The 27,855-nt window shown below is 44.7% G+C and overlaps 1 protein-coding gene across 1 annotated transcript in view; it reads left to right on the forward strand.

Moving 5' to 3' along the window:
- Positions 1-1,690: 1,690 nt before the first annotated feature.
- The window catches only part of LOC145404135 (uncharacterized), a 47,210-nt gene continuing 21,045 nt past the window's right edge, over positions 1,691-27,855 (forward strand). Inside the window, exons 1-3 of the mRNA XM_080275762.1 lie at positions 1,691-1,790; positions 8,824-8,923; positions 21,107-24,961. Coding sequence (XP_080131888.1) covers positions 8,825-8,923; positions 21,107-24,961 — 3,954 coding nt within the window. The 5' untranslated portion in view covers positions 1,691-1,790; position 8,824. The remainder of the gene's footprint in view (positions 1,791-8,823; positions 8,924-21,106; positions 24,962-27,855) is intronic.

Here is a 27,855-nt window from a genome sequence, read left to right on the forward strand (position 1 = left end):
ATTAGATTAAAACTGTTTATATTAACCTTTCCACGTGACACTGACCCTTGACTTACGTTCACAACAACATTAGGTCAAATCCTTGGCTGACCCTGTAAGCTTCCACCAAGTTTGGTCAAAACAGGATCAAAAGTTATTTCCCCCTCCCCCCCCGCCTCTCTTTGACGCAAAAACTACCGGTACCTCGCCCCAGCATTTGTGCACGTGGGTGTAATTGCCAGCACCGTACAGATAGGCAAACCTAGGTAGATATGATATGTTTATATTCAGGGAAAGTCCTTGAAAATGAAACTGAGGGTAATACTGGAAGAGGAAGATTATGTGATATGGAAGAGGAAGATTATTTGATACAGAAGAAGACGGAACATTACAAAAAGTGTCTGGGAGTGTGACAGTGACGTGTGGGGACAGAGTGGGCTGGAGGCAATTCTGTCATGGCAATCCCATGTTTAGGAGGCCCGCAGGAAAAAGCAGGTCAGCGATGATGATGATGACGACGACGACAAGCAATTTCACTCAGCAAAAGGGAAATTTCTACCAATGATTACGTGAACGGTGTTAGCCTAGATAGTTTCACTAGGTCGTGGAGCTGCCATTTTTTCTAGGGTATTATAATGAGAGGTCTCTTGCTTTTTTTTTTTTTTTTTTTTCTGGATTCTAATCAATCTATTTACAAACGTGGGAATAAGGTTAAGAACATAATGATGGCTGCAAACCTCTTCACCTCAAGGATATCTTTCATTAACTGGGCAATAAAATCACAGTGCTAATCACAGTACTATAAAAGAGACGGGGATGTGTTGCGGAATGAAGTAAAGCAGAAAGAAAAGCAAGGTGGAGTGAGGCAGCGAAGGCAGGGTGCAGTGGGAGGAAGGACGATGAATGGAGTGGGATGTGTGAGAATGGGGGAGGCAGAGTGACAAGTGAGGGTGGGTGAGTGGAGGGTGAGGCAAGGATGAGGCAATGGAGGGTGAGAGAGAGTGGAGGGTGAGACAGGGTGAAGGTACTGCTGAGTGGTGGACTAGAAACGGGGAGGGCGAAGCTAGGTAAGGCAGAGTAATGAGTGGGGCAGCAGGGTGAGGGAGGGGCAGAGTAAAGTGTGAGGCACGGAGGGAGGCAGAGAAGAGAGAGGCAGCTGGAACGGGGTAAGGCAGGATGGAGTGAAAAAGGATACTCTGAGAGGCTTGGGGAGAAACTGATAATGAGAAGCTAAAGTGACCAATAAGAGTGAGGCAGAGTGAAGCTTGGCAGGATGACGAGAGTGAGAAAAGAGAGACTGAAAGGTGGTGGGGGGAGGGGGTAGAAAGATGCTGGAGTGCCAGATAAACGTGATGCACAGTGAAGTGAGGAAGGCAGGCTGAGGATGAGCAGGGCAGGGTGAAGGGTGAGATAAGGCTAGGATGGGTGAAGGGTAGATTGAGGAAAGAAAGAATGATACAAGGGAAGGCAAGGTGGAGTGAAACCGGGTGGGAAGAAGAGAGTGAGGCAGGGTAAGGCAGGGTGGTGGTGAGCCAGAGAATAGTAGGGTAAAACAGGGCTGAGAGTGAGAGAGACAGGGCGGATGGTAAGGCAGGGGGAAGCACGGTAGAGGGTGAGGCGGGGTGGATGGTAAGGCAGGGGGGGAGGCAGGGTTAAGTTGGCAAGGCATCTGACAACAAGGAGGCGGCGCTAAGGCAGGCGAGGCAGTGGCAGTGTGGTGGTGGGTGAGGCAGGTGGTGAGGTAGGGGTGGTGATGTGAGAGTACCAAGCTTTCACACACACGTCTCCACAACACCACATTCCAGACAGAGGTAAGAGGCGTCACACAGGTATACATATAGCTTCAAATATATGTTAGGGTTTCGACGGGTTTCGCAGCTAATGAAGTCAGGTCTAAAATAGCTGTGTGTGTGTGTGTGTGTGTGTGTGTGTGTGTGTGTGTGTGTGTGTGTGTGTGTGTGGAGAGAGAGAGAGAGAGGGGGGGGGTTCATCCTGGGTTCAATCTAATTGTCTGGAGGTAGCAACAAAACCCAACCCAATTATCCAATCCTCTATTTACCCCATCAGGAGCGTAGGGGCCCGGGGCTAGGCTACTCAATACCAATATTTAACGTGTGACCAGCCCCACCTACCCCTGAGCGGCAATATGTGAACAATAAACCCCAACAACCTCTCTGATTTAAATCCTTGCGGGCCCCATACAGGTGGAGCACACTAACCCACTAAACCACCAGGTGTCATAGTGTTACGGTTACCACCCAGCGTAGTAAATTGCTTCCTGGGGTATACCATTTGGATCGTCATTCAGTGCAGTGTCATTTGAGAACACCCACTATATCAAGTGAGTAGATGGTTAGTGGCCCCATCTACTAAAATAGCAATAATAATAATAATAATATGTGCCACCATGAGCAAAGGTCCGCCAACGCATCCGTGCCAGGTGGGGCAAATGGAAGGTGTTGGGGTATAGGAACCACCCCCGTCCTTCCCCACTTTCATGAGTCTCCAGCAATTTTATCTCCAACTTTACTCCTCCGCCTTTCTTGTTCATCCCTCCCCTCCCAGTTCCCTCCATCCTTCCCCTCCCTTCTCCCCACCACCTACAGACTCCACTTCTTCCCCTCCCACATTCCTCCCTTATTTGCTTCTTTTATGGTTTTTACTTTTCTGTGTATCACCACCACCACCACCAACATCAAAGAGGATGGTATTCTCAAGACCATCTCCCTTCCTCCTGCATCGCTGGAGTTACGAGACTGCTTGCATCACATGTCACGCAGCGGTGGCTGAGTGGTTAGCACTGCTGACTGAGAGTTGCTGGCCCGTTAGCGCCAGAGTTGGAATCCTGGTGCGGGCAGCTGACGTCACTGGACTCAGGTGTCCATCCACCGTTGTGGGTTGGTGGGTAAAATGAGTACCTAGGGTAACAGCTAGGGGAGGTAACTGTGGTAACCTGGATGACGCAGTGGCCTTGTATCCCAGGGACTGGGTGAATTACCCGCCACAGGCTCAAAGGCCTATGGTACGGAAATGAACATCGAGGTTGAGCTCCTCATGACGTCTGCCCCCACCTTCACCTTACCTTTATATACCGTAGGATGCCATATCTCCACCAGTACAAGTGAGGCGGATTTTTAGTCAACCGCTCGCACCCTGTTTAGATTAGCTGCTTCTTATGACACACGGGAAATATCCAGGTAATACTGTTCTTTTCCTATGATTGACAAACACCGAGTGGGCCTGAATGGGATTTGAACCAGGGATCCCTTAAGTGAAAATTATACCCCAAGGCATCAGACTGGTGGTAACCATATCAAACCGGTTCAACATATTTAATCCAGCATTCCGATACCGTGCTGGGGAAAACACTGAATACGCAGACAGTGAGGTGACAAATACTGTATGTGTCTGAAAGGATATATTAATTGCCTCACGCGGTGGCCTATTTAATCTGTTCGAGTTTATTTAATCAACATTGTCAACGCCGAGTCGTAAAGGGTGACGGAAGGATGACGGCGATTAGTAAATGCCAAATATAAATAATAAATGAGTAAATAAATCAAATAGACAACCGCCACTTTACTTCCCTGCATTAATATCAACCAATCAGCTGCAAGGTGGGCGGGGCACCTTCGCCAGGAAAATTGTAACGGACTATAGGAAGAGTTTACGCGTGGGGAGCGGCTGGGAGAGGAAAGACAGAAGAAAATCAGAGAAAAACAGGGGTGGAGGGGAGAACCAGCTAATGAAGTATGTTGTGTTATGGAGGGTAAACTGAGGTGGTTAGAAGAAGTAGGTTGAAAACTAGGCTGGTGGAAGAGATGGAGTACCGGTACGTGGGGGAGGGTGGAGTGGGGTGGGTGGGAGAAGAGGTGGACTGAGAACAAGATGGAGGGGTAAGGCGGTGCAGTAGGTGGAGTGAGGTGTCTGGGAGAATCAGGTGGAAGGAAAAGGTAGCGGAGTATAAGGGTGGAGTAGGATGGATTGGATGAGAAGAAGTAGGGAGAGAATGAGATGGAAGGATAAGGTTGTGGAATTGTGGAGTACATGGGGGAGGGTGGAGTGAGGTGGAAGGAGAGGTCGTTACTGAAGAGGGACAGAAATGTTACGAAGTGGTTATTTTGTTGGAGCCACTCATTACAGAATACGGCGTCACGCAAAACACACACACACACACACACACACACACACACACACACACACACACACACACACACACACAGGTAAAAAACAGAAATTAACCCGTCATGTGAGTGCATCTGTTCATTACATAGACATGATGTGTACAGCCAGCCAGCGAGCCGAACATAGCAGAGAGGTGAATCAGGCTAGGTCCTCTCTCTCTCTCTCTCTGTCTCTCTCTCTCTTTCTCTTTCGCACCCAGGGCACGTGGTAGCTGTGGTGGGTATGATGGGGGGTGAAGAGGAAGGTAGTGTGGGTGAGGGAGAAAGAGGAGGAAGGGAAAAACTATGTGTGTAAACAAAGACGAAATTATTTAGCACTCTCTGACGTAGCTTATGTGGGTAGGGGGTTGGTTACTGAGTACATTCTCTCTCTCTCTCTCTCTCTCTCTCTCTCTCTCTCTCTCTCTCTCTCTCTCTCTCTCTCTCCCATCTATCAAGCTATCTATCTATCTATCCAGAGAGAGAGAGAGAGAGGAGGGATAAACACAAATACATCAAACAGGTGTACAGGTAAAAGTTGCCGTACAGACTACCTTGAAAACAAATCCACAGGTAAATAAACAGGAAAGGTGGCACAGGTGAGAATGGGAGTCAATTATATTCTTAATGTGATGTGGACTAACACTGGCATCTGTCCATTCTGAAAGCTTAATTATACTAGGATGTAATGCTAGTCATGAAAAGTGCTATGGAAAGGAAGTAGAGCCGTAGTATTGTAATTATCTGTCACTGAGTTACGTAAAGAAAGAAAGAAAGGAAGAAAGAAAGAAAGATAGAACGAAAGAAATGAAAAAAGAATGAAAGAAACGAAAAACGAATGAGCGAAAGAGAGAAAGAAGAAAGAAAAGTAAAGAAGGAATAAAAAATGAAAGAAAGAGAGAATGGAAAAGGAATGAATGATAAGAAAGGAAAATGAAAGAATGAGAAAGGAAGACAGAAAGAAGAAAGAAATGAAAAAGGTATACAGAATGAATGACTGAAAAACGACAAATATGTAGGCCAAGTTAACGTGAAAAATGCGTAGTGACTGGACAGATTGGCATTACACTCGCCAGTCACAGTTCTTGATAACCTACTGATCACACACACACACACACACACACACACACACACACACACACACACACACACACACACACACACGAAAAAGAAAGAAATGACAGAAAAACTCATAACCAATGAGTCACACCAATCAATAACACATCTGGTAATTTGCAACACTTAGAGACTGCATAAGAAACAGCGTCTTTGCAACATCTTCCTTCTGCAACTTAGGAAATCCTAGAAATACCAGCAAAATACTCTATACAAGAGGTCTTAGGTGTGGAATCCTTGGATGCGGGTCTTGAACATGTCTTCCATTCCTCACTATAATAATAATGATAATAATAATAATCATCATCATCATCATCATCATCATCAACATCAATATCACCATCATAAAATACACAAAATAATTAACAATTAAAAAACACACACACACACACAGATAAATAAATCGGTAAGGAATGGTGTCAAGGGAGCCTCCTACAGTCACGAGACCAGACCCCCACGACGAACCTGTAGTCCATCCACCTTAATTTGGCCGAAAATTTTCTCCTTTTGCGGCTTTATTTCCAGTGACTCATGGCCAGAATAATAAAAATAAATACGCCTGTGCATTCTCTTCATAGCACTTCTTCGTGACTAGCGCTGCGTTCTAATGTTAATCCCCTGCCAGCATTTTAAAGAGACTACAAGTTAAACCCCCTCAATGTTGCTACCTAAAGACGGTTTCAGTCAGCTTGGGAGGGATTTTTGGGGGCTGGTGAGATAAAATAAAAATCGTCTGGTGATAAAATGATTAAAAAAAAAAAAAAAAAGGAGCTACATCATGGGGCTGAAGGGGTTAAGCCAAGTTAGAGTGAGAGGAGTATAGGCAGAGGCGGTCCGTAGCATGCCTCACCCTACTGCCTGATATAGAGGTGAGGCAGGGTTGGCACGGACGGGGAACTGGTTTTATGAACTGGGAGGCAAACTGAAGGCTAATGAAGGGGTGCAGGGGGGGAGGGATGGGGGTTAATGGGGGGAGGTTGAAGGGGAGTTGAGGGGGAGGGGAGGGGGTGGAGGTTGAGGAGGGAGTAGTGTGGGTGAGGACGGGTGCGGGGGAGAGGAATGGGGTTGAGGGTGGTGTGTGTGTGTGTGTGTGTGTGTGTGTGTGTGTGTGTGTGTGTGTGTGTGTGTGTGTGTGTGTGTGTGTGTGTGTGTGTGTGTGTGTGTGTGTGTGTGCGGAGGAGTGGAATGCATTAAAAGTGGAGTATGTGAAAATAAGGACCGTACAAGTGGCGTGAGAAGTGAAGAAAAAAGGAGTGGAATGTGAGAGTGGATATGGAAATGTGGAGTGACGGAGTGGACGGGGATAAGCGAGGATATTAGATGAAAGTGGATGGGCAGAGAGATGGGAGTGTGCTTGGGTGGAGTGGGCTGTGGAAGAAGTGGAGTTGGATGGGAGTGGATGTAGGAATATGGAGTGCAAGGGTGGAGTGAGGTAGAGGAGGGGAGAGGGAGAATAATGGGGAGGAAACGAGTGGAATGGGGTGGTTGCGGAGGAGAGGGATAGGAGTGGTTTGGAAGAGAGGTGGAAGCGATAGGGCAGGGGAGTGGATGGTGAAGTTAGGAGGGGGATTGGGGAGTGCAGGGGTGGAGAGGGATAGGGTTGGGAGAGAGAGGGGGAGTGGGAGAGTGGAGTGGGATGTGGAGGGTCCAGTGGAATGAGGAAGAACAGAATGTGCGTGGGAGAATATCTGAGAGAGAGAGAGAGAGAGAGAGAGAGAGAGAGAGAGAACATGTCAGTCTTGTACATCAGACCACTTCCATTATCGATATCAGTATTTCTGGACACACACACACACACACACACACACACACACACACAAGCAAACTCTCTCTTTCTCTCTCTCTTACACACACACACACACACACACACACACACAAGCAAACTCTCTCTTTCTCTCTCTTACACACACACACACACACACATACACGCGGGGTTCACATCGCTTCTAACCCTTCCTCACAGATGCCAGACACTTCACAAACGCCTGCTTTCCATATGTCACCTGAAAAACTTAATTAACTTCACATGTGCCTCAAATACCACGGAGAAATTATGTAACTCTACGTCCTTTTAAAATTTACCTGGTGGAGAGTTACATATGCAGAGTTTTACCTGTGATTTATAATTAGTGGAGAGTTACCTGTGGAGAGTTTTGCCCATTACTTATACTCTTATCTTGAACTGGTATTTCTATAAACTCTTCCATTCCCACTGTCCACGTAAACATGTGTCTTATTTCTGAACAGCCGAGGTTATATAATGTTTATCAGGGAAACTCCGTGTCTGTCTGTCAGAAGTAGAGATAAACTCAAGCACTGGCAGATTAAAACACACACACATACACACACACACACACACACACACACACACACACACACACACACATACACACACACACACACACACAGTAATACCCCAATACCATGTCCGAATTCCCTGTTCAGTTTACCAGTCCAATTACCCAATAACTCACATACCTGTCTACATTACCTGCCTAAATCACCTGTCCATTTACCCGTCTAATTACCTGTCCAATTTATCTGTACCTGTCTAAATTACCTGTCCAATTTATCTGTACCTGTCTAATTACCTGTCCAATTTATCTGTACCTGTCTAAATTACCTGTCCAATTTACCTGTACCTGTCTAATTACCTGTACAAACTACTCTTTAAACCATCTCGCTTTCCCAATTACCTGTCTATCCATATTACCTGTCCTGCATACCTGCCTACCTATGGGACAGGTGTGACGGGACATTCCTTGGCGAGTGTCCCGTCCCTCTGTCACTATAGGTGGTATTATTAGTTGTCACCCCCCCTTCTCTCTCTCTCTCTTTCTTTCTCTCTCTCGTCAATCTCCTACCTATCTATCTATCTATCTGTCTTAATGAATTTTTCCAGTTAACTGATCTTTGTTTTATTTTTGGTGTATCTGTAAATCTTTCCTCAATCCTCTCTCTCTCTCTCTCTCTCTCTCTCTCTCTCTCTCACCTGTCTCTCCACTACCTGGGCAGTTTTCCAATAAATAAACGTATGAGACATATACTGCACCGAGTCTATTTTTGTATCTATCGAGGAGGAAGGACGTGTTTTATTATGCAAGGAATTTTTTAGTGATAAGGAAAGGGTGAAAATAATGAGATCACAATGTTGCTATTTTTATTAATATTATTATAATTATTATTATTATTTGTTATTATTACAGTAACAACAATAACACCACCAACAACAAAAACAACAAAAAAGATCAGAATGCTGTTATTATCATTTTTATTATCATTATTATTATTATTATTATTATTATTATTGTTGTTGTTGTTGGTGGTGGTGGTGGTGGTGTAATAATAACAAGTAATAACGTTGATAAATATAGCAATAATAATAATAATAATAATAATAACTCAGCCTCCAATGACTTCCTCTAAGCTGAATAAAATCGTCTGGGATCACGTGGAATAGAAAACGAGTTGTCCCAGGATTGAGGGGGTTGCTGGTCTCTCTCTCTCTCTCTCTCTCTCTCTCTCTCTCTCTCTCTATTTAACACCTTTTTTTTTTTCTTTCCAGGATGAGCCCAGGCCAAGAGAAGGGAGGAGTGGACAATATTAAAACTAAGTTCGAGTCTCCTAACACCCCCACTGCACCCTCACCCCCACCCCCACCCGAGGTAAGTACTGACAGGGGTGTAAGTAGGTAGGTAGGTAAGTAGGTTTAAGGAGGATGTTGGTAGGTGGGTAATTTAATGGGAAGGCAGGACAGGGGTGTATGTACGTTGGTAGGTAGGTTTAAGGGAATGGTAGGTAGGTAGGTAGGTAGGCAGGTAGGTAAGTTGGTTGGTAGGTAGGTAGGTAGGTAGGCAGGCAGGCAGGCAGGCAGGTAGGTTGGTTGGTTTAATGGGAAGGTAGGTATGTAGGTTGGTCTGGTGGCTGTGTTTTGGGTAAGTGGAGTAGGTAGATTTAGCATTATTAGCAGGTAAGTACTGGCGGAAAGGTAGGTAGGTAGGTAAGTAGGCAGGCAGGCAGGCAGGCAGGTAGGTAGACATTGACAGGAAGGGAGGTGTGTTAAGTATGAAGGTGGGTAGGTAGATTTAGAAGGTTAGTACAAGCGTAGGTAGGTTTAGTATTGTTAGCAGGTAAAGTAAGTTCAGCAGGTAGGTATGTAAGAATTAGGTTTGGTATGCAGGTAGGAAGGTGAACATATTAAGAAGGTAGGTTGGTAGATTTATTTGGTAGAAGGGTAGACAGATTTGGTATTATCAGTAGGTACAGGAAAGGTAAGGATAGACAGGTAGGTAGGTAGGTAGGTGGGTAGGTTTGGAATAGCGGTCCTTTACCTTTGGCCTCCCTGCAACAAATGATCTTGAGCTCCATGCCCCTCTCTCCCTCCTCCTTCATCTGATTCTGAATATTCCCAGTCACCATACAGTCATAATAGCCTACTGAGTCCATATGTATAAGAGAAAATATATGTGCACTCCCCCATCACAACATAAACTATGAAATTATAATGTACGATTCTATAAAATGGTCATAAACACCAATATCCATACATACATACACATACATACATAAACACAAACATTACGTATTTATGTATTTACTTATATATATAAAAGAAAAAGTTCTCATAAACTCCTCATGAACACATTCACCCCCACATGACCATAAACATCATCACCCAACCATAAACATCATCACAAATCTAATAATAACAACCACCACAATATCATCACCACCACCGTGTCACATACTTATCCATACTTCTCCTTCGTCAAACTTTCTTCCCCGGTAAAACGAACCATTTGGCATATTTCTCAGTTTTAAAAACCTAGTTACCCTTACTGTTTGGTTCATAAAATTAAATACACCTCAGAGGACATGAGAAAGGCGTGAGTGTGAGAGTTGTCGAGCGCGGACGACTGACACATAGGCGTCGTTACAGTTTGGACAGTTCAGAAAAAGGCTGTGATGCGGAAACCAAGTATGAAAAATTTCCAGGCCTTTAATGTTCAAACGCTGAATAACTAGGGATTTGATGCATCCTTTTGTTATACAGAGGAACAATTTCGAAGTTTGCTATTGAAAGTTTGGGTCCAATTACCCAAGACTTCTTTACACAAACAAACACACGCACGCACGCACACACACACACACACACACACACACACACACACACACATTAAACCTTAAATAATATCTCTTGTCTGTTTGGGAGTAATCGACAAATAATACTGGCTCATACACTGTGTTGGGTTTTCCTCATAACCGTTCCCAGAAACACACAGTGCTTTCATCGCCTTGAGGTCACGCCACGGGGGCACGGTGGTTCAGTGGTAGAGCATCAAGCTCGTAATCGGGGGATTGCGAGTTCGAGCCTCGTCCGGGACTGCCGTGCCGGGAGTGGTAGCGCGCTCCTGTAACCTAGCGGGGCTATATGATCCACTACAGGGTCTAGCTCGGGGGAATTCCACTGAGGTCAAGCCAGGTTAGTCTAAATTTCGTGTTACCTAATTGTCTATTTGCGCTAATCCACTTCAGGTTATTAAACATCCCCAAAGCTAAATAAATTCCTCTTTTAGTTACACGAATAAATAAATAAATAAATAAATCGAAAGAGGTGTTGCAGTGAGGTATACTGCGATTTATTCAAACTTCCTCATTATGAAAGGTCCACTCCGAATTGGAAAAAAAAAAAAAAAAAAAAAAAAGCACTCCGAATTGAAAAAAAAAAATCGTGTGTAAGTTCAAAGAAGAAATAAGAAAAAAAAGTCATCGTCCTGAAGGGGTTAGCTGAAATGTGTAATAATCTGTGCGATGCGAAATGACAGAATCCGTCAGTAAGTTAGTGAGCGACAGATGTGCACGTAAGTTAGCATATACAGTGCACGCAAGGTTAGGCTACATAATACTGTGCACGTAAAGTTACATACCAATACTGTGCACATACTGTAAGGTTACGTAATACTGTGCACATAAGGTTACATAATACTGTGTACATAAGGTTACATTAAATTGTGTACATAATTTATCATTTTTTTTTTTTACTCTTGTGATTATTATAGTTCTCGAAGGCCGCGTGTGTGCGTTTTGCGTGTATGCAAGTGTAAATCGAATGTACGTGTGTATGTGAAATCCATGTGTGTGTGTGTGTGTGTGTGTGTGTGTGTGTGTGTGTGTGTGTGTGAGAGAGAGAGAGAGAGAGAGAGAGAGATTGTATTTTTAAATCTACGGGGATTACACTCCAGTTTTCAGTACCCATTTTTTAGCAACTGATTTCTAAGACTAAAATCACTGAGGGGCATCTTCCTACTGAACAGACGAAATTTCCTAACTTCTATACCACGAAGTTAGCCCTAAGATAGTAGTAGTAGTAGTAGTAGTAGTAGCAGTAGTAGTAGTAGTAGTAGCAGTAGCAGTAGTAGTAGTAGTAGTTGTAGTTGCAATCCCAGGCTCATATGACCGTGAACCCGGGCAGCTCCACCACCCGGTCATATCAGTGCCACCACGTGAAGGCGTCCCTCACCCGCATCACGAAAAAACAAGGAAGCCAGAGCAGATTTTTCCCGCGTCTCTTTGCTCCTCCCGAAAAAAATCAGTGTGTGTGTGTGTGTGTGTGTGATACATCCATCCCAGGAACAAGGTAACAGAGAGCAGACATCGGACGAGAATAGATGCTTGGAAGGAAAAGTAAGTGCCAAGACATACACAAAGACGAAGGGGTTAGGCCACGCACCATGCCATCACACACACACACACACACACACACACACACACACACACGGTGGCCTGGCAAACAATCACTTCCATACAAGTACATTAAAGCAAAGTTAGGCTGACTCTCTCTCTCTCTCTCTCACACACACACACACACACAGCTCATAACGACAACACTAGAAGCACTATTACGCCCATGTACATTCCTACCATTAAATATGAGCAGTGAGTTAAGCTTTATAAGGCAAAGAAACAGCAGCAGATCCGTTAGAATGAACGAAGCGAGAGGGGATAGACGAGTAGGAAAAATCACGTTTTTTTTTTTTTTGGCTTGGTGCTATAAAGTGTGTGTGTGTGTGTGTGTGTGTGTGTGTGTGTGTGTGTGTGTGTGTGTGTGTGTGTGTGTGTGTGTGTGTGTGTGTGTGTGTGTGTGCAGGTGGGTTGGAAGGCTTAGTCACAACGCAGATATGAGGTCCCGGGGTAGAGAGAGTTGCCCTGTGACTCAAGTCCTATAAATACCTAAAGCATATCACAGTTATGTTTCTCTCTCTTAATAATTATGTCACAGAATCTTGCATGGTTGTTTAGATCTTTGGGGTGACTAAATGATTTTGCTTTTGAGAGAGAGAGAGAGAGAGAGAGAGAGAGAGAGAGAGAGAGAGAGAGGGGGGAAAAGCGAAAGTATTGAATTCCACGATACACACACACACACACACACACTGCTGAACAAACAAACACATACTCGCCTAAAAGAAACGCACTCTCACAGCCTCACACACAAACATATAAACAAGCGTGCTTAAATTAAAAAAAGCACACACCAGCTGACACACTTCAATATTCATTGTGTGTGTGTGTGTGTGTGTGTGTGTGTGTGTGTGTGTGTGTGTGTTCAGGCAGTGTGTATAAAGAACAGTTAGCTTTAAAAACAATATATTTATCTGTACCTCATGAAGCGATTTTTGTCAATTTATACAGGTGTGAATGTACTAAAGTAATCCTGTGAACAGCATGTCTGTGTAATTACCTTTCATGTCTGTATCAATGCCCCTAAGTGTGTACGTCCGTGTGTGTGTACGTAGCTGTGTGTACGTAACTGTGTCCATCGGTGTAAGTATGTGTATGTAGGAGTGTGTATGTAAGTATGTGTACGTAGGTGTTCGTCGTAGATGTATGTGTACGTAGGCGGTCGCTCGTAGATGTATGTGTACTTAGGTGTGTATGTAGGTGTGTGTACGTAATTGTAAGTGTATGTAGATGTGTGTACGTAGGAGTTTGTGTGTACGTAAATGTAAGTGTGTACGTAGGTGTATGTGTGTGAGTAGGAGTATGTGTGTACGTAGATGTAAGGGTGCTCGTGCGTGTACGTGTTCGCCTCAAAAGGGAAAACCAGCAAGTGTGAGACACCATTTTCGTGCCTGATTGCTTGCCAGGAGGAAACTGCGTGCTGGTGTGTGTGTGTGTGTGTGTGTGTGTGTGTGTGTGTGTGTGTGTGTGTGTGTGTGTGTGTGTGTGTGTGTGAGAGAGAGAGAGAGAGAGAGAGAGAGAGAGAGAGAGGCTTTATGTGCTCGTCGCTTTGACTTAGATGCCTTGGTTCTCACTCCCTTCTTTGTCTTTCTTTGGTCCCTCTGTTTGCTTTGAAGTGATATGAAAATCTTCAAGGTTTGCGTGAGAGATTTTGCGTGTTTGTGAGTTTTTTGCGTGAATTTGTGAGTTCTGTGTGCGTTTGTGAGTTTTTGCGTGTGTCTGTGAGTTTTTTGCGTGTATCTGTGAGTTCTGCGTGTGTGTGTGTGGCCTTTTGAGTGTGCTTGTGAGGTATGGTGTGTGTTTGTGTGTGACTGTGTTTGCGAAGTACTGTCCGTGACTTTGTGTGTGTGTCTGTGTGTGCCCGTTTAAATTATGTGTTAATGCTTGCGTGTATACGTAAGTGTATGTAAGTATCTGTGTGTATGTGTATGTATGTATCTGTGTATGTGTATGTATGTTCTTGTGAATGTGTATGTATGTAGGTATGTGTATTTGTGTGTGCTTGTGAATGTGTGTGTGTGTGTGTGTGTGTGTGTGTGTGTGTGTGCGCCCCTGAGACTGCTTGTAGGAGAGCAACCTTCAAACGTCTCATTCCTGTCCAACACGTCACCATTATGGGCTCTCAGGTGTGTGTGTGTGTGTGTGTGTGTGTGTGTGTGTGTGTGTGTGTGTGTGTGTGTGTGTGTGTGTGTGTGTGTGTGTGTGTGTGTGTGTGTGTGTGTGTGTGTGTGTGTGTGTGTGTCCAAGGGCATCCAAATTAACAAAGATGAGAGAGACCGAGGATGACAGACGGGTGCTTCCAATCTGTATCAAGAATAGCACCGCCAGTCAGAGAGAGAGAGAGAGAGAGAGAGAGAGAGAGAATCACTGGAGTTAGGGGTGTATGGGGAGGCAGGTGTGATGGGGAGAATGGAGGCAGGTGTGATGGGGAGAATGGAGGCAGGTGTGATGGGGAGAATGGAGGCAGGTGTGATGGGGAGAATGGAGGCAGGTGTGATGGGGAGAATGGAGGCAGGTGTGCTGGGGAGAATGGAGGCAGGTGTGATGGGGAGAATGGAGGCAGGTGTGATGGGGAGAATGGAGGCAGGTGTGATGGGGAGAGAAGGAGAGGGAGACCGAAAAAGAGAAGAAGCAGAGGGATTAGTTGGAGGAGGACTTAAATAAAAATAACATCGATTGTCGTAAGGTAAAATAACGAGAGCTGGCCCGATCATGAAAGGGTTAATGGCTCTACTATCAACATCTTCAATATCCTAAGACTCGCTCACCTGAAGAAATTTGTCTTGAGTTAGATCGAATGGATCAGAAGAGTTTTTCCCAATATGAGAGGGTTACTGTGACCATACTATAGGTTATTCACTTTAACTTGGCCCAACTGTCACCTTTTTGCAGCTTATTCCACGCAGCTCAGAGGTAGAAAAATACAACTCTGTGAATCTACATCTTTTTTCTACAGTACTTCATCGTGACTAGCACAATTTTTCTGGCGTTAATCTAGCGTTATAAATCAGCCTTCACGATGGAGGGATGGCAATTTTAGGCCAAGTTAGAGTGAACAGAGTATATCAAGCTCAGACTCACAAGATATACCCTCGCTTGTATATAATTTTCTACACTAACTGGAATTTAATCTACTGCAGTTTTCCCTATCATGAGGAAGGTACAGTTAAGGACAAAATTCACTTAATATTTCACCTCCTCTACTTTTTTCACTTTACCGACAAATGTTTCTTGAGGTGAGAGGCCTGGCATGTTTCTCTACCAGTCTCTTTGATATGATGCGTCAGGGAGGAAAGTGACGGACATAACTGTGAAGCTGATCAAGAGCAACAGTAGGCAACGAGTGACAGGAAGTAGTAGTAGTTGTAGCAGCAGAAATAGTAGTAAAAGTAGTAGTAGTAGTAGTAGTTAGTAGTAGTAGTAGTAACAGTAGCCCTGAAATTTGAACCCAGTGGACTACAGTCTGAAGTTGTCCTCCTCTTGCAGCCCACCATCCTCTTTTTTTGGGGGGCGGGGAGGGGATAGGAAGAGAGTTGAGGGACGTTTTTATAAACAGGCAGCTCCACCACTCGGTTAAATCAGTGCCACCTCGTGAAGGCACTCTCTAAAGATACAGATAACCAACAGAGAATGGAGGTCGTTTAAGGGGGAAAAATGGATCAAGAAAGATTGCTATGAAGGTTAATCGCTTGGGTGCAGAAATTGGGATAATTATTTTTCCTTTTATGTCTCAAACCAGGAAGAGATCTGGCTCAGCTGTTGGTAATGTGTGTGTGTGTGTGTGTGTGTGTGTGTGTGTGTGTGTGTGTGTGTGTGTGTGTGTGTGTGTGTGTGTGTGTGTGTGTGTGTGTGAGAGAGAGAGAGAGAGCCAGTGTCATAATTCTGCCCCTCATCTTTTCTTGGCATCCCATTAACCAGTCATCCACAAACACCCCCAGACACCCACGCCACTCACCACCACACCTTCATCTCGACAGGGGCCTTCATTTTTTACCGCGTTTTTACATTCATTTACATTTTCACTGCTTGTTGCTCTTACGTATTCTTTTTGAGCTATTATAACAGGATTTTTTTTTCATTCATTAGCGTGTTGGCCATTAAGTTATTCGGGTATAATCATCAGTGTTTTGTTATTTATTAGTTATGTCTGTCTGTTCTTTACTCATTTAGCCAGTTATCGGTGCTGTAGGTCCTTTAATAACTGACTATGCTCGGTTAATAAAGAGTTACGAGTATTGTATATCAAGTGTTATTTTAGTTAGTCTGTTTTCACCTGAGGGAACTGGGCCACTCTCACAGCAATACTCACTCATGGTTGCGTGAAAATTGACGAATCTTAGTTACGAGGAAGGAACGTGTCTCCTTGGTTACTAGTCAAATTTATCCTCCAGTCTGACTATATCTGGCCATTAACTGAGCTGAAGGAGGTTAGGGATGTCTGAGGTAAGAATGAATCTCCTTGGTTACTAGTCAAATTTATCCACCAGTCTAAGATCTGGCTATTAAGTGAGCTGAAGGAGGTTAGGGATGTTTGAGGTGGGAATGAGTCTCCTTGGTTACTAGTCAGATTTACCCACCCAAATCTGACTACATCTGGCCATATGAGCTGAAGGAGGTTAGGGGTGTTATGAGGTAGGAATGAGTCTCCTTGGTTACTAGTCAAAGTTTTCCTCCAGTCTGACTATATCTGGCCATTAACAGAGCTGAAAGAGGCTAGGGATTATTTGTCAGACGAGATTAAAAGGACTAGTGTGATTATGAGTAGTATGCTTGCTTTAATTCCACCAGAAATAAATGCTGACGTAGATTCTATACCTTTCTCACTCTAACTTGGCCTACAATCACCATCTCTCTGATTACTGAGTTCTAGAAATGACATTGGAGTATGATGCTAGTCATGAAGAAGTGCTATGGAATGGATGCAGAGCCATAGCACTGTCTTTTTCTCCCAATGAGCTATGTGAAAATATAAGCTACAAAAGGACAAAAATCTGGGCCAAGTTAGTGTAAAAGACCTATAGTTACAAATATTAGTAAATTATTAATCCATTAACTTTATATTAGTCAGTAATTAACGAGTCACTTATAGTCATTTAGCAGTGTAGTCATTTCTTATGTCATTAACCCAGCTCCAAATCCAGACCACGTTTCCAAGGCGGTAAGAGGCTGTCTGGGACCAAATTTATTCCGTAAGTAAATACATGAATTATATAAAGAGTTACGTTGTCTTATCCCCGTATTCCCGTCGGTTAAGGAAGCTCCCTAACACCTGTTCCTGACTGACTTATTTTGCTTATTACTCCTTACTGTCCTTCTGTTACATAAATCATTCTAACATCGCCATACACTGCATAAATAACGTGCAAAGATATATTAATCACCCATATCCCAAAATAAATCGCTACAGAAGAGGTGTTAGGGAGCTTCCATAACTTACAAGAATACGGGTTCAAATACATATTACGGTACTATTTATTCCTAAGCCTAATTCACGGGTGCTGGGTAGAAGCGGGACTCACAGGCAAAGGTCCCGGGTTCGATTTTACTGTTGCTTAGATGAAGGGTATCTCAGAGGACTGGACTAGGTTGCTTATTTATTTATTTGTTTGTTTATCTGTTTATTTACCATAGTGATGGGTCATATAATGGTTATTGTTTTCTCTCTCCTTATTTTTTCATTCACCTCACCATCGCTAGACCGGTTACTTCTCCCCCCTCCTCTCTCTCTCTCTCTCTCTCGGACTTACTACAACACACCTGCATATCACATCTGCTCACAGTCCACTAACACCTACTCAGAGTATCTCCCTTTATGCGCATAGAAATAAAACCTAACTTAACAACCAACCCTAACTACCCCCAACCACTGCAGTTAACACGAACTGAACACAATGATCGTTAAGGAAATAATTATAATCCAGAAACATATTGAAAACTATACTTCTTTTACTTTAACTTGGCCCAACTATTTTTTGTCCTTTTGTGAGTTGTTTCACGGAGCTCAGTGGCAGAACACGAAAATACTGTGACTACATCCTTCCCACAACATTTCCTCGTGACTAGCATCATATTTTAGTGTTAATCCATCGCTACAATTCAGCATTCAGGATGGAGAGGTGGCAATTTTAAGCCAAGTTGGAGTAAAAAGGGTATAGATGACTCCCTGCTAAAAGAATGTAATCGCTTTGTGTTACGTTAAATATAAATACCCACAAGTCGTCCAATATGGCATTACAACAGGTCACGCTCCCTTCTTTGTACCTTCAAACTGACTGGCCAAGACAGCCGAAACGCGACAGCCAACTGGACGACGCGAAATTCCTTCCTTAAATCATACTTTGCCCTGCTAACGTCGGTGGCTATGCTCTGAGCTGGAATTCTGGATAAAGGAAGAGTTTCATATGACACACTGTTGCGTGGTGAATGAAGAATTTTTCATACCGTTTCACTTAAATATTTAGCTTAAACTTCTTTGGTTATAACGAAACTACAATCACAGTTATAACATACTTTTTCCATGCAAGTAAAGCAGTATCCGATTTAACTTTTTCCTTGCGCAGATTTTCATCCATCATACGTTTTCATGGATAATAATATATTGCTACCATACAGTCATTTACAGGAAGTTGCAGATAAGGTCTTCACAATCATTACAGTGTTAAAAGGAACCTAAGATGCACAGGCGGGCGAGATGTTAAGAAGAAAAAAATGGAAAACTATAATCACAAAAATGCAATACCAACCCCCAAATGGCCCCTCTGGTCAGCAGGTAGAATGAGAGAGGGGCCAGTTCAATATAATCTCTGTTCACCTGACCTCGATTCTGACTAGTACCAGGAGCCTTAAAGTGGCCTCTACCATAGATCAGAGGGCCCCTAGCTGCTCCCTGGATGTCTCTGATGACGAAATGGCACCTTGAAGGATAAACACACATCTGGTGAGACCGTGGGCGAGTTTGATGACGAGGAGGTTAACGAAGATGAGGTAAGAGTCGGCGTATTGTTTCTGGATGGGGTAGGGATTTGAGGCGGCACTACAGGCAGATAATGCAATGGGGAGGAGGGTTGTAGGTGGCCTAAAGGAGAGTTGACATGGGGTGACATCGTGTGCATATGGTCCGCTGGCAGGTGAAGATGTCCAGGATGGCACTTTGGGCAGGTATCTCCTCCACTCTCAGCGGGAGGTGGCTGACGGAGACAAAAAAGTTTCCTTTATACGACCTGGCTAAATGCCTGAAGCTCTATACACAACCCCGTCATGAGAAGCACGGCTCTCAACGGACGTTTTACGGAAAAGAAGCACAAACCTTTCGTAGACTTGCATTTTACCAGCCATTACGAGCTTTTAAGGATCTACTGGTTTTGGCTGTATGGTGTTGTGAATCTTTATTCTACTCGCCTGTTTGAATACCCATTAAAAAAACAGAGTATGCTTGATTCAGGTCTTTCAAGATTCCACGAATTCTTGATTCAGTAAAAAAAAAAAAAAAAAAAAAAAAAAAAAAAAAAAAAGTGTTACCGAATCACTCATCTGAAAAATGTTACTGCCTGACCCTAGTAGTGGTGGCCGGCTAGAAACACCTTAATCACTGGGTTACTGACCTACTGACGGACGTAACAGGAATCAGCCCTTTGCAGCTCCCCAGAACCACCAGGACCGCTACAGGGGCCTTTCTGGGACCCTTCTCCCCTGTATGATGACCAGAGGCACCCTCATTTAGGGTCCTTTTGGGAGGCCTTTTTCGGCCGTGAGCCCTGTGAAAGGCGGGTAGGCTTTCCCGCAAAAATGTATCGATTGTTGTAATACTCTTATGTGATTAGTTTTTTGGTTAATATAGGTGTGGGATAGCCCTCTCCAAGACGGTCCGACAACAAACAACCTGGCTATTTTAAATTCAAAAAACTCTGAGCCTCTGGTACACCTGCCACTTCAGTAACTGTAATGAATATCAGCAGGAATAAATCAATGGAAAATGTTGCCGGTACGAACCTTTCATATATGTACTGTACTACCCAATGGTTATACGACCGAACCAAAAAAATCATTAATAAAAAGTTTCGACTCTTCCTCAGAGATACATTTTTCACAGCCACAAAGGAAAATAATTCACTCTCAGCTTTCTGTACAGCCACATTTAGCAGTTCTCTTACACGTGTGGGCTGCCGAATCCGCGACACGACACACTAAACTCTTGATTAAAACCTTCACTACGAGGATTACTTTCCAATGTATTCGTGATGATCCTCCCAAACTTGAAAAAAAAAATATCTGGTGGCAGCTTGATTAATGTATATAATTAAAATCGTGTTGAAGGGCTTGATAATAGGTTATGATAAGCTCGAGTAAAGGAACTACTGACCTCGACTGTACACAAAAACTTGATTATCCTAAAGAGCACTGGCAGAGAATAATGATTAATCTTGCTAATTGTTATATATAAGAAAAATCTTAAGCCCCAACCTACCTATTTCTACTTTTACTGCTGGCTGAATTTAATAGTTCCTCCTAACTTCCGGCAATGCTTGCTAAACTGAGCACTATCTCCACTGATTGTTGCCTGCTTAATGTGCGCTGTTCTGCTGACTTCTGCCAACTGCTTGCTAAACCACGAGCTACCTCTACTGACTGCTGTTTATCGCATGTCTAACTAAATACTGTCTCTACTGATACTCGCTGAACTGAGAGCTTTTGTACTGGACTTAGCTACTGATTATACCTTGCCGTCGTCACCAGCACTTCTACTGACTGCTGATGACTGCTTGCTGGGCTGAGCACTATCTCTACTGATTACTGACAACTGCCTGCTGAGTTGGGCCTCCTTGTTGAACTGAGCTCTATTTCTACTGACTGCTGACTATTACTTGCTGAACTGAACTACCTCTGCCGACTGCTGATAATTGCTCGCTGAACTGAACTTTCTTTCTACTGACTGCTGATTATTCCTTGCTGAGATAAGCGGTTTCTACTTATCACTGCTTACTGCTTGCCTAAATGACCACTAAGTACTGCTGATTAATGATTGCTGACACCTTGTTCTGATTGCGACTGACCTCCTTCTGCTGAACTGAGCCTTCTACTGACTCGAGCCCAATCTGTTGACCCTCCCACAGCAGCCGAGTCAGCAGCAATACCACCAGAGTCAGCAGTACCACCAGAGTCAGCAGAACCCAAGTCAGCAAAGTCACCACCAAAGCCAACAGTGCTCAGGTCAGCAGTCCCACCTACAAAATCAACGGTGTCCGTGTCAGGGTAAGCACCACCACCAGCAAAGTCAGCAGTACCACCAGCAGAGTCAGCAATATCAGCAAAGTCAGCAGCCCCACCACCAAAGTCAGCAGTACCACCAGCAAAGCCAACAGTACTATCAGCAGAGTCAGCAGTGCCCAGGTCAGCAGTCTTACAATCAGAGTCAGCATTACTATCAGCAGAGTTACCAGTACCGAAGTCAGCAACAAAACCAAGAAAGTCAGAAGTACCCCTTAAACAGCCAGCAGCACCCGAGTCAGCAGCCCAACCACCAGAGTCAGGAGTACTATCAGGAGAGTCAGCAGTACTTCCAGGAAAGCCTACAATCCGAGGGTCAGCGGTGCCCGAATCAGCACCACCAGCAGAGTCAGCAGTCCCATCAAAGGAGTCAGCAATACCCAAGCTACCACCACCAGAAGGAGAGTCAGAAGCAACAACAGGGCCAGCAGTATCACCAAGAAAGTCAACAGAGAAATCAGGAAAGTCAGCAGTATCCGAGGCAAAGGCAAGAGCAGAGTCAGCAACACAACCAGGAGAGTCAGTGGCCAAGTCAGAAGCAACAGCAGAATCAGCAGTATCACCAGGAGAGTCAGCAATACCATCAAAGTCAGCAGTGCCACATAAATAGTCCGCAAAGTCAGCAATACCACTACCAAAGTCAGCAGTATCACATTAGCAGTCAGCACCACCCAGGTCATAAGCGTTTACAGCGTCAGCAGAGTCAGGAGTACCACGAAAGCCAACAGTACCATCAAAGTCAGCAGTGCCACATAAGTAGTCATCAGCAGCCACGCAAGAAGCACCTACAGCGTCAGCAGAGTCAGGAGTACCAGCAGGACAGTCAGCAGTACCAGGTAAAGAGAAGGCGGTACCCGAGTGAAGAGGAGGAGGAGAGCCATTACCTGTGGGGCGCCAGTCTCGAGGACATCATCATGAGGGATGCGGAGGAGCTGCTGGACCGCATGCGCTCACGGGACTTCCCTTCTTCATTGCGCACGTCGCGGTCCTCAGCAGGGAGACTCGGTAGGGACTTTGCCAGGGACTTCGGCAGACACAGTGGTTTTGACAGTCCACGAAGGAGTGGATTTGACAGTCCCAGGATGAGGGACTTGGATGACCCACTCAGGGAGTTCCGCAGTACGCTGAGGGGCAACTTTGACAGTCCGAGAAGCAGTTTTGACAGTGGACGGAGCAGCTTTGACAGTCGACGGAGCAGCTTTGACAGTCCACGAAGCAGCTATGATACCTCAAGAAGACGAAGTGATTTCGACACCCCGCTTCGAACACGAAGGAGCACTATTGACGACATACTAAGCAGTGACATCGATGATATACTGAGGAGTGAACTGTCAGCACCCAGAAGGATGAGGTCATCGGCAGGTGACATCAGAAACCTGGCCTCAAGGATTAAAGATGAAGTCATGAGAGACTTTGGCAGGAGTTTCCACGACGACAGAGACTCAGCCTCTCGATCAGAATTTAGCAGAGACAAGGACTCCAGAAGAGATCGTGGCTTTGGAAGGAATCTGGGCATGGAATTTGATCGCGACTTTGAGAGAGACTTGAGATCATCCAGAATGCGAGACCAAATAAAGGATCTTCTACAAGAGACCGAGGAACCCCTGCAGACAGAGTTCATGAATGATCCGGTGCGGTCAAGACGACAGGATTTCACAGCTGACTCTTCATCGCTCTTTAACGAAATGGCAGGAGGGGAGAGACCCGTCCACGTGAACATCGTGCGGGAACCTGACACCCCAGTGACTGTGAACATCGTAAGAGAGGAGCCCAAGCCACCCGAGGAGCCTGAAGAGGTGGTGACGGTGAGGCTGAGGGCACCACAGGAGGAGGCCCCAGCAGAGACAGTGAGTGAGGTGGACGTCACCATATCAATACCAACCCCTTGCACCGAGGCCTCAGCGCAACAGGACCTCTACGAAAATGTCGAGAGAACACCAGAACAGCCACATACAGGGGAAACTTCAACACCAATGCAACCAGATACACAAAACGTATCTCATCATCCAGAACAACAACCAGAACTACCAAATCAAAGTGTCGAAGGCAATGCAAAGTTAAGCACAGATGAGGAAGATGTTCCAGTAACCTGTCAGGCAAGTTCAGGTATGGGAGCATCACAAGAAACTAAGATACTAAACGTGATGCTGGAACAAGAGGGCGCATGCGCAGAAGAGATGGCATCACAAAGAGAGAATACTGCAACTCGGTTTGACAACGAGAATACAGAAGACGCAAAGATATTAAATACAGTTCCACTGCAAGAGTCGGAGGTCGTTGAGGATGCGATAAATCAACAGGAACCTAAGATACTAAATGTGGCACCTACTGAAGAAGAGGGAATGGATATGGCAATGCTGCAGGAGACCAAGATAATTAATGTGGCACCGACAAACGAGGCCGAGGTTGCAGATATGGCGGAAGAGCAGGAGGCTAAAATAATAAACGTGGACCCATCGCAAGAGGCTGACACGGACGAGATGGCACGAACACAGGAAGCCAAAATAATTAATGGGGAAGATGCCAGTCAATCAGCGGTACATGAAACCAAAATCATCAACGTGGATCCACAAGAGATATTTGAAGGTGCGCACGCGGCAGACCCTCGACTAACCACGATAATAAACTTGCCGCCATTACAGGAGGTTGACAGTTTGGAAAACGTGGCCTCTCAACACGAAGATGAGCTTATGAGTGAGGAAGACCTAGACGCATCTGATGATGAGGAATTGACACCAGAAACGCAACAAGCTGCAGAGGCGGAAAAGGCGGAACTAGAGGAGCGAGCTGCTAGGATAAGGGAAAGGGTGGCACAACTACTGAAGACTGGAGGTACGGAAGACAGGATAAGACCACACATAGGCTTCGATACGGAAATGCCACATCAGGCAGACGTAGCACTATCACAACAAACTGGAGGGATGCAACACACGACACTAGTAGACCGAGCTAAGATAAGAGAAAGGGTGGCACAAATACTTGAAGGTGGAGGTGTGGAAGACAGGATGAGACCACATCCAGGCATAAGCACTGATACAAGACAAGCTGACTTAACACAATCACATACTGGGGAGATGGAACATTCGACACTATCAGACCGAACTAAGATAAGAGAAAGGGTGGCACAACTACTGCAAAATGAAGACACTGAAGACACGATAACACTAAGAAGAGCAGAAGGCACAGATCAAGGACCACCAAGACAAACTGACCTAACACGTTCACATCAAACTATCGGCGCGGAAGGTTTGATAAAACACACCCACGCAGAAAACCTCACAGAAGTACATCGATCAGAGGCAGAGGAGTTACAATGCAGCAAAGGTGATCAAACCCAGAGTGAAAACAAGATACAGTCCAAACAAATCTTGCACGATGGTATGAAAGGACTCCAAGATATTGAAGGTGCAGAGATAAGAGAAACTGAGGGTAGGACACCGGTCCTGGCTGAAGGTAAAGATGAAGCAGAACCAGGAGAAGCCAAGAATGAAGCGGTGACAGAACCCCCAAGAGCTGCAGGTGGGGACGAGGCAGAAGCCCAAGCCGAAGGTGAGGACAGAGAGGGCTCACAACAACAAGGAGGCGAGGGCGAATTCGCGGACGAGGAAAGTGAGGATGATGAAGCTGTGACTGAAGAAGGAGGGATAGACATGACTGCTGTGTTTCGGGGCATGTTGCTGCACCGCCTCAGGAAGTACAAGGTGATGCTCCACTCTTTACTATTGTTATTATTATGCGCTACTATAACACGCACCAACCCTTTCACTACTAGGACGGGTTTCTGTACTATATTTTTGTTACCTCCAGACGATTTTATTTAGCAATAGAGAATTTTTTGGAACCGGGGGAGTTAGATATAGCCTTCACAAACTCTTCTTTTTTACTATCAGAAGCAAAACTTAAATAAACTCATTAGAAAGTAGCAGGGATAAAGTATAAAAACGTCATTGGACTGAAGGGGTTTATCCTCTCTACATCACGACGACTTCTTCTGGCTAACATCGAATGATTTTACTCAACTCAGAGAGAATGATCTTGCTGATTGGAGTTCATTAACCTTGAAATGTTATACCCGCCGTCAGTTAGCCCCGCCCACTTCCTAAAGCCCTAGCGCCAAGTCATTGGCTTTCCACTCTCCAGGTGTTGGGCGAGGGGGCGGGGCTTAAAAGACAAGTTGCCTGGCAGATAGTATAGGATTCTTATTTTTATATTATTTATGTATTTTTTGCCTGACGGCTGGTAAAGGATTTCTGATTATTTTAAAAGGTGAATACAGTTTGGTGTCAGCTTGGATTAAACACCCAGGTAAGTCCGTGGTAGCGAAAGGGTTAATGGACTGCTTAGTGTTTTAACAAGGATGCACATTTCTAAGTGTTAGCTTTTAATATAGATTAGTAGCTTCAGAGACAAGTAGGATTAGGCCTTTCTAAAGTCGAGAATCAACAACCATTAAAAATACACCAATGAAGTATATAAAATCTGCTGCAGGAATGATTTTAGTTGGCAGGTGATATAAAAAAATAAATGAAGTCTGCCCCAAAGAGTTGCTTAACTGTAGGAAGGAACCTGGAATGATTCCCACCCTGTCACTCCAAACCACCACCACATACATCAATCCTTTAGTGTACCCTGTTGGTTAGAGTATCTGTTCAGTGACATAATGACTAAAACACCCAGCCAGTCACCTACAACGTCCCCTACACTGACGTCATTAATAAAGCCATCCCTCCCAATCACACTTAGTTACCGTTGTCTAGTTGTAGTGTAGTAGTAGGGAGACAAGATACATGAAGTCCCACCCATCACCAACATCCTCCCCACCCCAACGTTACGTCATCATGTACACTTAGTTACCGTAGTCTTGTAGTAGTGTAGTGGTAGGGAGACAAGATACATGAAGTCCCATCCATCACCTACACCCTCCCCACCCCAACGTATTAATGTGGTGCATCCCTACCGATCACATCCACCCTAAGGCGATGTCATGCATGAACTCCACACCCGACGATAACAGCGATTAAATGAGTTGCCATCTCGCCCCACCCGCAACCGTGAGTATACTATGTCAACAAACCCAGTGCTCCATGGGGACATAACCTGGTGGGCTGAGGAGGATCACTACCACTTCTTCGTGATTTCTGTTGCCTATGACACATTCTTCTTCTCTTGTATGTTATTTAAGTCTCTTTTACCTGCGTTCCAAAAGCACAAAAGACGTGAGAGCGAGGCATGCTTGCTTTCCTGTACTTGTTCCTCGACGTCTTCAGTTTACACTTTCACCACGCCAATACTGTCCAACTTACAACGCTCACATTCACAGGGTATACTATCCCCGTCCCACCCACCACCAGTTCACAGAGCCCGTCCTGCCCACTCCTCTCTAACCACTCCCATTCTAGAAAACTGTGACTTATACTTTCTCGCCTCAACCAGCGCCCTACAAACAGTTTCTGTCTTCACAGGGTCTACTCTCCCATACTGCCTCACTATTCACCCCATCCTTGCCTGCATAGTCCACCCATTCCGGAGAAATCTTGACCAACCTGCAGCCCTCACCTTCGTCGGGTATACTCCCCCCTCCCCTCTTCCACTCGCCACGACCCACCACCAACTCAGTCCATCGTCCCCACTCAACCCTCTTCTACCCCCACCCCTTATAACACACAAATAAAATAAATTACACACATATATGAAATAAATAAGAAATGCTTAATTCACATATCGAAAACAACCACCAGAATATGGCTGACGTTTTGCATATGGATTTATAGGTTTAATTGGATGCCACCTCACACGACCAAGTTAATCTGACTGACCTGAGAGAGAGAGAGAGAGAGAGAGAGAGAGAGAGAGAGAGAGAGAGAGAGAGAGAGAGAGAGAATGGATTCAGGGTAATGTAAATAATGGAAATGGATGCAAATAAACCTATCAGCCTAAACTGACATAATCCCGCCGGAAAGTACTTTAATGACTATCTCAACATGGACGTGAGTGGGACGAACTGAAAGCTGAAGTCGCCTGAACAGAAATGAACCGGGAGTTGCTGAGGGGATTTGAAATTTCCTAAAAGACTTGAAAATCTTAAATAAAACTGAAGCGGCCTGAACTACCCCCCTTTCACTTCAACTTGGCCCAAAATCGTCATCTCTCCATCTTGAATGCTGTGTTGTAACGATGGATAAACACTAGAATATGGTACTAATCACGAAGAAGTGCTAAGGAAAGCATGTACAGCTGTAGTACTGTCTTTTTCTGCCTCTATGTGAAATAATCTCAAAAAGGACGAAAATCTGGGCCAGGGGGAGTAAAAACACTGTAATTACTGGGCTAATTCGATGACATCTAAATTAATATCTATTCTACTGTATCTATCATCCAACTACTCCAGAGCGTAGGGGTCCGGGGCTAGGCTACTCGGTCCTACCATTGAAGACAAGGATGACCAGCACTGTTCGCCCCTGAGTAGCATTATGTGAGAGATAAACACCAACCATCCCTCGCACTGAAATCCTAAGAGAACCAGTCAGTATAAAGTCGCCTGAAGGTTGAACTACATTAAGTGAGTGGACGGTGGGCGCTTCAATTGGGTTATGCG

The sequence above is a fragment of the Coenobita brevimanus genome, chromosome 62, assembly GCF_032717465.1.
Source record: "Coenobita brevimanus isolate Jiangsu-jjx chromosome 62, ASM3271746v2, whole genome shotgun sequence".
In the NCBI taxonomy this organism is placed as follows: Eukaryota; Metazoa; Arthropoda; class Malacostraca; order Decapoda; family Coenobitidae; genus Coenobita; species Coenobita brevimanus.